At 56.2% G+C, this 11,541-nt stretch overlaps 1 protein-coding gene across 1 annotated transcript in view; it reads left to right on the top strand.

Annotated features, from left to right (window-relative positions):
* The window catches only part of ARHGAP23 (Rho GTPase activating protein 23), a 65,472-nt gene that overhangs the window by 30,246 nt on the left and 23,685 nt on the right, over positions 1 to 11,541 (top strand). The window contains exons 7-11 of the mRNA XM_015599107.2: positions 1,413 to 2,577; positions 4,220 to 4,375; positions 4,592 to 4,703; positions 4,883 to 4,940; positions 6,209 to 6,352. Of these exons, the coding sequence (XP_015454593.1) occupies positions 1,413 to 2,577; positions 4,220 to 4,375; positions 4,592 to 4,703; positions 4,883 to 4,940; positions 6,209 to 6,352 (1,635 nt within the window). The remainder of the gene's footprint in view (positions 1 to 1,412; positions 2,578 to 4,219; positions 4,376 to 4,591; positions 4,704 to 4,882; positions 4,941 to 6,208; positions 6,353 to 11,541) is intronic.

Genomic DNA, 11,541 nt, shown 5'->3' with positions numbered 1-11,541 from the left:
GAGGCCAATGGGGCTGAGGCAGCTGCTGACGCCACTGCCGACGCTAGGAGGCCCCTCCACACCCATCCTTGCCTCCCTCCTCCTCCTCGCGCCAGCGCCAGCCGAGAAAGCCGGTGGGGGCTGAGAGCAGCCGCAGGGAGGGCAGACTGGGGGTGTGGGGAGTTGGCGGAGGCCAGGACCAGCGCGGTGGTCAGCGGGGCTTAGCGGGGAGCGGGGGGAGGGCGGGGGCCGGCGTGATGCTGCCGCCACCGCGTTGATGCGGGGAGCCCTCGGATCCGGCAGGATGACAGGAAGGAGAGGTATGTGAGTGTCCCTGGCCTGAGTGTGTTATTCGGAAGGGGGCTGAGTGTGCAGGGGTGTGGTTTAGCTCATCCTTGTCACAGGATGCGTGTGCCCTGGACTGAAGATGTAGTTATTTGTGTGTGTGTTTCATTGTGTTTCACTATGCATGTGTAAGTGTGTCTCTGGGTGGGTATTTTCCTGTGTCTCCTGTGGTGTAGTGTGGTGTGTGTGTTTGTGTGTGTGTGTGCGTGTTTGGTTTCACCCTCCCACCCTTTGATACTTCTCCTGAGATAGGCCCCCTGGGCAGCCCATCAAGGGTCAGACTAGGTCAGGGCCATGGGCCTCTGGCGGGGGAGGGGGGGCTGCCTCCTTTTTTGGCCGGCCTAGGCGCTGGCCCTGTCACTCCTCAGCAATGCAGCGTCAGCCTCAGCTCTCAGCACCAAATTCCAGGCCTTGGGTGGTGGGAGGTGGCCCGAGGCCCCTCAGCCATTCTGGCCCCTCCCCGAAGCCTGGTCCAGGGGGAGATGGATGTGGGCTAGTGCCTCTTTACCCTGGTGGCCCAGGAAGCAGGCCCCTGGCTCCCCATCCAGGGGTGATGGGACAGCTGGGCTCTCCCAGCTCGGCCTGCCCCCCAGCCCCCCCACTCCACCCTGGACACACCCCTTAGCTGACTTCCTTCTCTGTCATCTGCCACCTTGACTGGTCTCTGATGGGGTTTCCCAACTCTGCCCGAAGGGCTGTGGGCACCGTTGGACATAAGGAAGCAGGGAGGAGGCTGAGGCCAGCATGGGGGAGGACCCCAGAAAACAGATGTTGGAATGTTTGTGGCTAGAGACAGTCCTTGTCATAAGTCTTAGAGAAATCCTGGCTCTTTCTCTAGTGAGTGAGAGTGTGTGTGTGTGTGAGAGAGAGAGAGAGTATGTGTTTGTGTGTGACTCTCAAAGACCTCTTATTTCTTCATCCCCCCTACTCTCTGGAGCATACTGTCCTACCCCCATCCATTCAGGACTCCCCTTGTTTGGTCCTCTCCCTTCAGTCCCCTTCACTGGTGTCCTGACTTCCCAGGGCTGCTGTAGCCCTGCCCTGTGGAACCTGTCCAGCTCTGCTTACCTGCCTCTGTCCCTGGCCAGGCCTACTCCCAGGATGCCTACCTGAAGGGGAACGAGCCGTATTCTGGAGAGGCCCGAAGCATCCCAGAGCCGCCCCCAATCTGCTACCCTCGCAAGACCTACGCCCCACCAGCCCGGGTTTCCACCTGGGCCACTATGGTGCCTGAGCCCCTCTCAGCACTTCCTAGTAACCCCCGGAGTCCTGCTGCCTGGAGTGACCCGGGACCCCGAGTCCCATCTGCTGCCCGCGCCCATCTGGACAACCCTTCCTTGGGGATGAGCCAGCCCCGCCCCAGCCCTGGTGCCTTCCCCCACCTCCCCTCGGAGCCCCGGACACCTCGTGCCTTCCCGGAGCCTGGCAGCCGAGTGCTCCCCAGCAGACAGGAGTGCCAGCAGGCCTTGTCACACTGGCTGTCGAACCAGGTACCCCGCAGGGCGGGGGAGAGACGGTGCCCCGCCATGCCCTCTCGGGCCCGCAGTGCCTCCCAGGACCGGTTGGAGGATGTGACTGCCCACCGCCAGTGGCCCTGCTCCACCTCCCAGGGTGCCTTGAGCCAGTTGGGCCAGGAGGGCTGGCACCGAGCTCGCTCAGATGACTACTTGAGCCGGGCCTCCCACTCAGCTGAGGCACTGGGGCCAGGGGCACTGGTGTCACCCCGCTTTGAGCGCTGTGGCTGGTCTTCCCAGCGTCCATCTGCCCGGACCCCTGCCTGCCAACCCAGGGACCTGCCCGGGCCCCAGGCCCTGCCCCCACCTGGTCTGCAGGGCCTGGATGATGTTGGATACATTGGGTACCGGAGCTACAGCCCATCATTCCAGCGCCGGACTGGCCTCCTGCACGCACTCTCCTTCCGGGACTCACCCTTTGGGGGGCTGCCCACCTTCAACTTGGCCCAATCCGCTGCACCATTCCTACCGGAGGCCTCTGAACCATCCAGGGTTATCCGGCCAGAACCCAGTGCCCGGGGCCTGGAGCCTCCCGCCGAGGATCATCGAGAGGAGGTGGTCTTGAGGCAGAAGCCTCCAACGGGCCGCAAGATCCAGCTGCCCCCTGCAAGGCAGATGAACCTGGGGTTTAGTGACGAGTCCCCAGAGCCAGAGACTAGTGGGCGAGGGGAACGTCTGGGCAGGAAGGTGGCCCCTTTGGCCACTACTGAAGACTCTCTGGCTTCCATCCCCTTCATTGGTGAGTGGTGGTGCAGGGGGCTGTCTTGGGAGACTTGGTTGTCTGTGCCCTGTCGTACCGCACCCACCTTTCACCACTGGTAAACTCTGGTTTGGATGCTGATGGGATCAGCCTATTTCTCTGTTCATCCATTCGTCCATCCATGCGTCCATTCTTCTTGTCCCCTCTTGCATTCTTCTGTCATCTTTCCATTCATTTACCCTTCGAACCATCTTTCCTCCTCCCTCCCTCCTTCTCTTCCTTTCCTCCCTCCCTCTTTCCTTCCATCTATCTGTTTTTTCTTCTTTTTTTCCCTCGTTTCCTCCCTCCTTCTTTTCTTCCATTGATTCATCCATCCATCCACTTTTCCTTTCTCCCTTCCCTCCTCCCTTTTTCCTTTGCTCATTCATTCATTTAGTCCGTCCTCCTGTTCATTCTCCTATCAGTCTTTTCTTTCACCCTTCTTTCCATCCACCCTCCATCCTTCCATCCATCCATCAAGTATTTGTGTCAGGCACTGTGCTAGGCTCCATGCTCTCCTGGAGTGTATGGTCCAACAGAGCGACAAATGATTAGATAAGAACAATCCAGTGGGATGGGTGTGTGATGGGAGTACAGGGAGCTCTAGGAGTGGAGAAGGGCCATATAGCCTAGACTGGGGCATGGTGGCCAAGGAGAGAATCCCAGAGAAAGGAGATTTTGGCTAAGCCTTGAAGAACGAGGAGTTAGCTAGGGGAAGAATGTCTGGGGAGAGAGACTAGAATAGACTCTAAAGTGATAGCGGTAAGATGCCCTTCTGGGTCATCAGAATGGGTCCAGAGGAGCCTTGTCAGATTCTGGGGAGTTCAGACTTTATCCTGAGGGCAGAGGAAATACTGAAGGCTTGCTGCTTCTAGAATGGAGGTTTGATAAGGGAGAGGCAAGAGAGTGGAGAGGCGGGTGATTTTCAGGTTTTTGGCCCAGCTGGAGGGTGGCGCCTCACTTCCATTTGGGAATGAGAGGGAGTGGGACAGGAAAAGGTTTAGGGTTTGCTGAATATGAGGCACCTGTGAGGGAGCAGGATGGGCTGGGGGCTTGCGATAAAGATCAGAGGTCAGATCATGGGACCGGGAGCCAGAAGAGATAGTATTTGGAGCTGTGAGTGGTGAGCTGACTGTCGGGTAGCTAATGGGAGTGAGGGAGAGGAGACCCAGCCTTGGCCTCCCTGATCCAGCTTTCAGTCTGAATGAGCAGATGCAGCCTTAGTAGCTCCCAGTCTGAGGGGGATGTGAAGTCTTTACTTCAAAGTACTCCCAGTCTGAGAGGGATACATAGCTTCTGCCCTCAAGGAACCCCCAACTGATGTTGGAGATGGTCTTTATCCTCAAGAAGCTCCCAGGCTGGTGGGGGAGACACAGTCCCTGCCCTCAGGAGCCTGGTCTAAGGAAGATGGCCCAGCTCCACGCCAGGTGCCCTCAATGTGATGCGGGAGGCACGGGCTGAGCCTTTGTGACCACTGTCTGGTTGGTGGGGCACCTTTAGCTGTGGGCATTTCTCAGCAGGGCCCTGGAGGACTTGAGGGGCCTTAGGGATGCAGTCTGGGCCTGGAGGCAAGGCTGGGGGTGGGGGGCCAGCAGGTTCAGCTTTCTGCCACCTTCACCCACCATTCCCTCCACTCGAGCAGATGAGCCTACCAGCCCCAGCATTGACCTGCAAGCCAAGCACGTCCCTGCCTCCGCTGTTGTCTCCAGCGCCATGAACTCGGCCCCCATCCTGGGCACCAGCCCATCCTCCCCAACCTTCACCTTTGCCCTGGGCCGCCATTACTCCCAAGACTGCAGTAAGTGCTCCTCACATCCTCGGCTGCACCTTCTCTTTTGCTGCCTGGTCCCCATTGTGTCTGTTGGGCCTGCTACCTGATGTCTTGCCTCTTCCGACTGGTTTCGGCTCCTCCTGGGACTCCAAGGGGAGAGTCACCTCCTGGCCCTGCCCAGATGGGGAAGCCCCAAACCTGTGGCCCTGCTAACCCTGTGGCTCAATGTGGGTGGTTTTGCAGGCAGCATCAAGGCCGGCCGTCGCTCCTCCTACCTGCTGGCCATCACCACAGAACGCTCCAAGTCCTGCGATGATGGGCTCAACACCTTCCGGGACGAGGGCAGGGCTCTGCGGTGAGGACAGGGGTGGGGTCATCACAGCCACCTTGACGGGACCGTGGCGGGCCTCCCAGTCCTGGGGTCCTTTAAACACCAGGGCAGTTAAGCTCCCTCCCTGGAAGGCCTCTGAGCCTTGGGGCTTGGCAGGCGTGTCCTGTTTCCCACATCCCTCACACTCGGTCCTCGCTTCCCAGGCGCCTGCCAAACCGAGTACCCAGCTTGAGGATGCTTCGAAGCTTCTTCACTGATGGGGTGAGTAGCATGCGTCTGTGGGCAAGGGTGTCGTAGTGCTGGGGTGGACCCTTGGCGTAGGGTCCAGGCCTAGAGCCTCTGTGATCTAAAATGGGCTCCTCTGTTTCCTGTCCTTTCCTTTCTCCCGGTACCCATTCGCCTTCACGTCAGCCACATGACCTGCCCTCTTTTGTGGGCTCCGTCATCACTTAAACACACTACGCACCCTCCCAGCCGAGGCCTTTGCGTTTGTCCTTCCTCCATCTAGAATGCCCTTTCCACGCCCCCTCTAGCCACATGACTGACTTTGTTACTTTCTTCATGTTTTGTTTTGTTTTTTTGGCCTTCTCTGAAATTTCAGCCCCTACCCCTGACATTTCATGCCTCCCTTCACTACCTTATGTTTTTCCCTCAGCACTTCTTAGGTTCTGTGATTGATACATCCATCTCCTTTCTTGCCTGTCTCCCAGCTAGAAATTAAGCTCCACCAGGGCAGGGAATTCATTTGGTTTGTTCACTGCTTGATCTCCATGACTACCTAAAACAGTGCCTGCACCAGGGAGGGACTTGGTCAGTATTTGCATGGTGTCTTCAGGGCACTGGGACTGTGGAGAGGAGGGAGACACAGAGTTGAGAGTGATGGAGAAGCTAGAGTTTCCAGCCACAGAAACTGGGGAGACGTAGTTCTGAAATGGCCTTAATTCTTTGATTACGGATGGACTGGAAAAGCCATCTTGATTGCAAACTCTCGATATCTTTGGTTTGCCTGACACCTTGATGATATCGTCACCTGGCTTATTCCTTATAACTTCCTCTGCTTACTTAACTCTCCCTTGACATGTCGCCTCTGTGGCTGGAGTCCTGTTGACACTATCACTTCCTCTGTTTAACTCTTTGTGGACATAACTACCTGCCACACTAACTAAATCTTTGTTGATGTTCCCACTTCCTCTGTTTATTTAACTCTATGTTGACACAATCACTTCCTCTGTTTCCTTAATTCCTTCAAGTCTATAAAATTAAAGGAGTCTCCAAATTGGCTATTTTGGTGTGGCGAGGCATGTGGTCTGCAGGTCAAAGCCTTCTTTCTGGCTTCCCCAGCACGTACGTCTCATGACCTCAACATAAATGATTCAGAGAGGGCAAGCAAGGCCTATGAGGCCACACAGCACAGCAGAGCCTAGCACAGGCACGCACCAGGCCTGTATGGCTGTAAGTGGTCCATGGGGTTCCTGAGATGCTGGCACTGCGGGAATCACCTTAAGTTGCCCTCTCTTGTCTTGCTGCAGTCCTTGGATAGCTGGGGCACTTCTGAAGATGCCGATGCCCCTTCTAAGCGACACTCAACTTCTGATCTCTCGGACGTGACCTTCAGCGATATCAGGAGAGAAGGGTGGTTGTATTATAAGCAGGTCCTCACCAAGAAGGGGAAGGTAAGATGGATGGAGGAATGAGATGAAGGTGGATGGAAGCTGAATCCAGCAGAACTCTTCAGCTTCTCACCCCACAGCCTCCGGAGCCAAAGAGAACCAGAACTGGCTGAGGCTGTAGCATGAGGGGTAGAGGTTAGATGCTAGGAAGAACTTCCTGGGGGACCTAAGGAACCCATGGAAAAGAGGTGAGCCAGAGAGGTGGTCAGTGCTGTGGGATGGATCTGATCAAGTTGTGCTTGAAATTCTGACAAAACCATCCCACAGTGGTCCTTCTTTGGAAGATCCCCCCAAAATGGCCACTGGGGCTCATGGAAAACAAAGGAGCAAAGCCAGGGCAGTTCTCTTAGGGGAGCTTAGGCCCCAAAAGAAAGCAGAAGTCAGCCCTTTTAAGGCCAGCAAAGGTTTAAGTCTTCATCCTAAGGGCAACTTTCATGTGGCTTCTGGGGAGTGAATTAGAGAGGGCCCAAGTGGGGGCAAGAAGACTGCCCCAGAGATCCAGGTGAGAGATGAAGGGGGCTTGGGCCTGGGGGTGGGGAGAGATAATCAGGGTCCAAATGGAAGAAGGTGGGGCCCTTGGTCCATGGATTATGAATCTCCAAATTCCAGGCCACTATCATGTCTGAGGCGGAGAGAGGAGAGGCAGCCCCGTCACTGTCCCTCCAAGCAGCCCAGGCAAAGCTGAGTAGAGCAGTTAGCATAACCCGGGCTTGTCTTTTGACTGTACCACGAATTGCTGGGGAAGCTTCGGTGACTCCCTTGCCTATGACTCAGTTTCCTCATCTGTAAATGGAGCTAATAATAATCCCTAGCTCATATGCCTATTGCTGAGGATTGCATGAGATAATCTAAGCAAAAGTGTTTACTCAGTGCCTGGCATGGGGGAGTTGCTGTTCTGCTTATTGCTGTCATTTAAATGTTCTACCCTGCCTTCTCGGGGTCTTGTACCTGGGAAGAACATAAGTTTTGAAGTCAGATAAACTTGGAATTCCTGCCTAGCCACTTATCAAGCATAAGGCTTTGGGCAACTCCCTTAAGTTCTGGCCCCACTTTTCTGATCTATAAGATGGGACAATGTTATTCTACTCCCAGGGCTGAGAGTCAAGTGAGACGTGTCATCCAGGCAGGGCTGGCACTCATCCATGCCCCTATCCAGTCTGTGGATAATGACTAAGGGCCTGGCCTGCCCTGATTCTCAGTTGAGGTTCTGGGGATCTCGTGGTGAGGGAGCCAGGCCAGTCCTGCCCTGTCGGGGTTCATGATGAGTAGAAATAGCTCAGGTTGCATAACAGATACCAGTGCCTGACTACTATGATAGGGGTGTCCAGAGCAATAATATACAGTAGGTGCCTCAGGCCTCGGCGGGGTGGGTGAGACCCGAATGGTGTATGAGAATCTACAAAGCTGGGATGGAGGGGGAGAGGTCTGACAGGGGAGCTGTGCTCCTGGATGGTCTGGAAGAAAGGTGGGAGGAGGTGCTGGGTGGCTGGGATCCAGGGCAGGAGGTAGAAGCCAAGTTGGGGAATTGGCTGCCTGCTCAAGGGCCTCATCACTCAGGGCAAGTCTTGGCAGGGATTTAAATGGGGGCAGGGGGTAGAAAGTATATGATCCCAGAAGGCAAGTGTTGCGTCTGTGACAGGAAGAGACAATGCCACCACCGCTGTTGTCCAGGTGAGCAAGGGTGGGGCCCTGACCAAGACTGTGGCATGGGGCCGAGGAGAGGGGACGATTTAGAGAGATCCAAGGGGAAGGAAGGTTTGGGCTTGCCGATGGCTGGGAGGTGAGAGAGGATGAGGGAGGTGATACTGGTTCCTGGGGTGCTCGCTTGGGCTGTGGGTGGTGGTTGATGGGATCCTCTCCTGAGCCACAGGCACTGGAAGAGAAGCCAAGAGGTTCCTTTGGGGCCTTGTAGAGTCTGAGAGTGGAGGTGTTCTGGGGACAGAGGCTCTGATGGTGTGGCACTCAGGAGGGAGGCCCACCTGGGGAAGGCATGTGTCCATCAGGGTGTACACGAGCACCTGCAGCCAGGGTTGAGAACACAAAGGAGAGGGCAAGTTATAGGCTGTGCCTTGAGAGGAAGCAGGGGATGGTGGCCAAGGAGGAGAGCCAGAAAGATGGAGTAGACCTGGAGGGGTGACCTAGGAGGGGCAGCCAGAGCCAGCTATTTGCCTGAGGAAGGGGAGCCAGGTGTGGTCAAACCCTACAGCCAAACATGTTAGCCCCTCAGAAGGCCTGTGAGAACTGCTACTCCTGCCGGCCAGGTAGTCTGTCCCCCAGCTCTAGGTGGGTCCTGGCAGCCCAGACACAGTGTCCTGGGCAGGGAGAAGAGCTGGCCCCTTCATGCTCACTGACTAGTTCTGGATGACAAGGGCTTCCACTCCCATCCTGGCCAGAACCTGATTTTACTCATCACTTTAGCCCTGTGGCCTGCGAGTTGGGAGAGGGATCCTCAAGTCAGCTTCAGGCCCTTGGTCTGTCTAGGGTCCTGACTGCCAGCCAGATGTTGTCTGCTCCTACAAGTCCAGCCTTTTCTGGGTGTCTTCCCCATCCCTCAGTCTCTTTCAGAGACATTTACTGTCAGATGGTGGGGTGCGTGTGTGTGAGACATGCTCCTGCAGCCACAGACCCAGCATATGAGCTGGATGCAACCGTAGAGACCAGCTAGTTCACCTCTTATTTTACCAACAGGGAACACTGATGCCAGGGGAGGGATCTTGACTTGTCCAAGGTCACCTCCTGGTTCAGTCCCAAGGGACCACCCTTGTCACTACCTCACGGGAGCGTTCCACCAACCACCACCCACAGCCCACATTAAAATTCTCCTAGAGGGCCCTGCTGTCTCCTGCTCTGGATGATGCTGCTTAGGTCCCCAGGTCTGTGGTGGGCAGGGCTCACGGCCAGCTGTGGCTGTGTTCACCTGGCAGCCACACAGTTTTTTCACCGGGTGTGCTCTGAGGGCAAAGGATCATGCTTAGTGTGGAGTAGCAGGTGGGCTACCTGCCAGAGGAAGGAGCCCTCAGTCTGAGATGGAGCCCCTGCCCTCAGGCTGCTGTGAGGATGATCATTCCATCTTTTCAGTAAATATTGATGAGAACTCACCTGTCCCTCTCGAGGCTCTAGGCTCTGGGCTGTGAGTGCGAGAGGACAGATAAGCTTTCTGCCCTCAGGATCTTACCATATATTGGAGAATTTCACAACCAGCTTCACCCGAGATTGCAGTAAGCACTCAGGGAAAACGAACAGAGTGACGTGACTGCCTTTAAGTTGTGAGGATGGGGCAGCAGGGGGTGAGGGGGAGGCCCGCCCATAGGAAGAAAATGGTCACAGAAGGCCTCGATGATGAGGTGATGTTGATGATATTTGAGCTCAGACCTGAAGGGCAAAAAGGGGGCAGCCACGTGAAGAAGTGAGGGAAGGAGCTCCAGGCCGAAGAAACGGCAAGTGCAAAGGCCCTAGGAAAGGACGGGCTTGGCTTGGTCACTGGAGACGCCCCATGGCTTGCATAGTGAGAAAGAGGGAGGGAGAGAAGGTGGGTTTGGAGAGGGAGAGACCAGATCACGAAACCCTTAGATTTGATTCCCTGGGCAGTGGGAACCCATGAGAGGATTTTAAGCAAGAGAGAGACGTGACCTCGTTTACAGTTTGAAAGGGTGGCTACAGCTGCCGGACGGAGAATGGATTGCAGGAGGCAAGAGTGGAGACTGGGCAGGTTTGTGCAGTTGTTCGGGCAAGAGATGTTGATGGCATGGACAAGGTAGTAGCAGGGGAAATGAAGATATTTTTGACATTTGGGAAGCAGAAGTAGCGACTTCCTGATGGGTTGGATGTCAAGGGTAAGGAAAAGGGAGGAGTCAAGGGCAACTTTCAGGTTTCTGGGCAACTGGGTGGATTTGCTGAGCTGGAAAAGATGGGGGTGGGGCAGTAGAGAACAGGTTTGATCATGAAAATCAAGTGCCCCATAGTGAGCAGTGCCTGTCGGCCATGCAAGGAGAGACTCTGTGCAGGGAGCAGGAGGTACAGGACCAGGACAGCGGGGGGCAGAGGGGGGCGCCTCAAGGAGATGCTAGGGCAGGGATGCACTGGAACTTAGCATCAGCAGCTAGGTGACGTCATAGGGGGAGAGGAGTCCAGGACGAAGTTCTAGAGTTCGCCATCCTTTAGGGCAGGGTTCCAACCTCAGCTCTGTTGACACTTGGGGCTGGATGATCTGTGTCGTGGGGGCTGTCCTGTGCATCGGAGGCTGTTCAGCAGTAGACTTGGCCTCCACCTACTAGATGCTATAGCACTTTCCCGGGTGTGATGACTGAAAATGTCTCCAGACAAAAGTCCCCTGGGGGTGATTCACCAGGGTTGAAAACCACCCTGGCATAGGAAATGATGGAAGGAAGGGAGGGAGAAGAGTGAGAAGAATGGAGTTAGGAGGAAAGCCACGGACCAGGGGTCCCGGATGCCAAGAAAGGGTTTGACGAGGGAAGGCATGGCCAGATGCTGCAGAGAGGTTAAGGAAAGGGCCGAGCAGGGCCAGGAAGCAGCCACAGGCTTTGGCAACATGGTGTGCCTGGGGGACCTCGTGAGTGACTTCCTGGGAAGGGGTGCTATGTGGAGTTTTGAGCGAGAGGCAAAAAAGCAGGGAGAGCAAGTGTGGTTGACACTCCTGACCAGTTTTGCTATGAGGGAGAGCACATGTGGACTGGGAATGACTTTACAAGGACTTTTTTGTAAGGTGGCTCGTGCTGGGTGGGGCCTGGCTGCCCTCCCAAGGTCCCTGCTGGTTCTCTGGGGCATTGCCAACACCCGGTTAGTGCTGATGCTAGTATTTAAAGATGCTAGTACCCCCTGGGGGGTACTGAGAACGATGGGTACAGGTGTCCTGGCAAGTGAGGGGCTGAGAGAGCTGGGAGACTGTGAGCAGGAGGCTGCCCCAGGTTCCAGAGGCAGTGGAGCAGGGGGTCTCCTGGTGGCCAGTGGGGTGGGGGTTCCCACTACTGTCCACTGTCTGCAGCTCCTAGGGCCCTCTGGGCTCTGGGGGCAGGGAGGGCAGGCTTAGCCTCTCATACCCTCCCCCTCCAATCTCTCCCCCTTCCTCGTGTCTCCCTGCAGAAAGCGGGCGGCGGCCTGCGCCAGTGGAAGCGGGTGTACGCCGCGCTGCGGGCGCGCTCCCTCTTGCTGAGCAAGGAGCGGCGGGAGCCCGG

This window comes from Pteropus alecto, unplaced genomic scaffold (genome assembly GCF_000325575.1).
Source record: "Pteropus alecto unplaced genomic scaffold, ASM32557v1 scaffold98, whole genome shotgun sequence".
Lineage (NCBI taxonomy): Eukaryota > Metazoa > Chordata > Mammalia > Chiroptera > Pteropodidae > Pteropus > Pteropus alecto.
The sequence above is the reverse complement of the archived record's forward strand: the minus strand, read 5'-3'. Positions and strand labels throughout refer to the sequence as shown.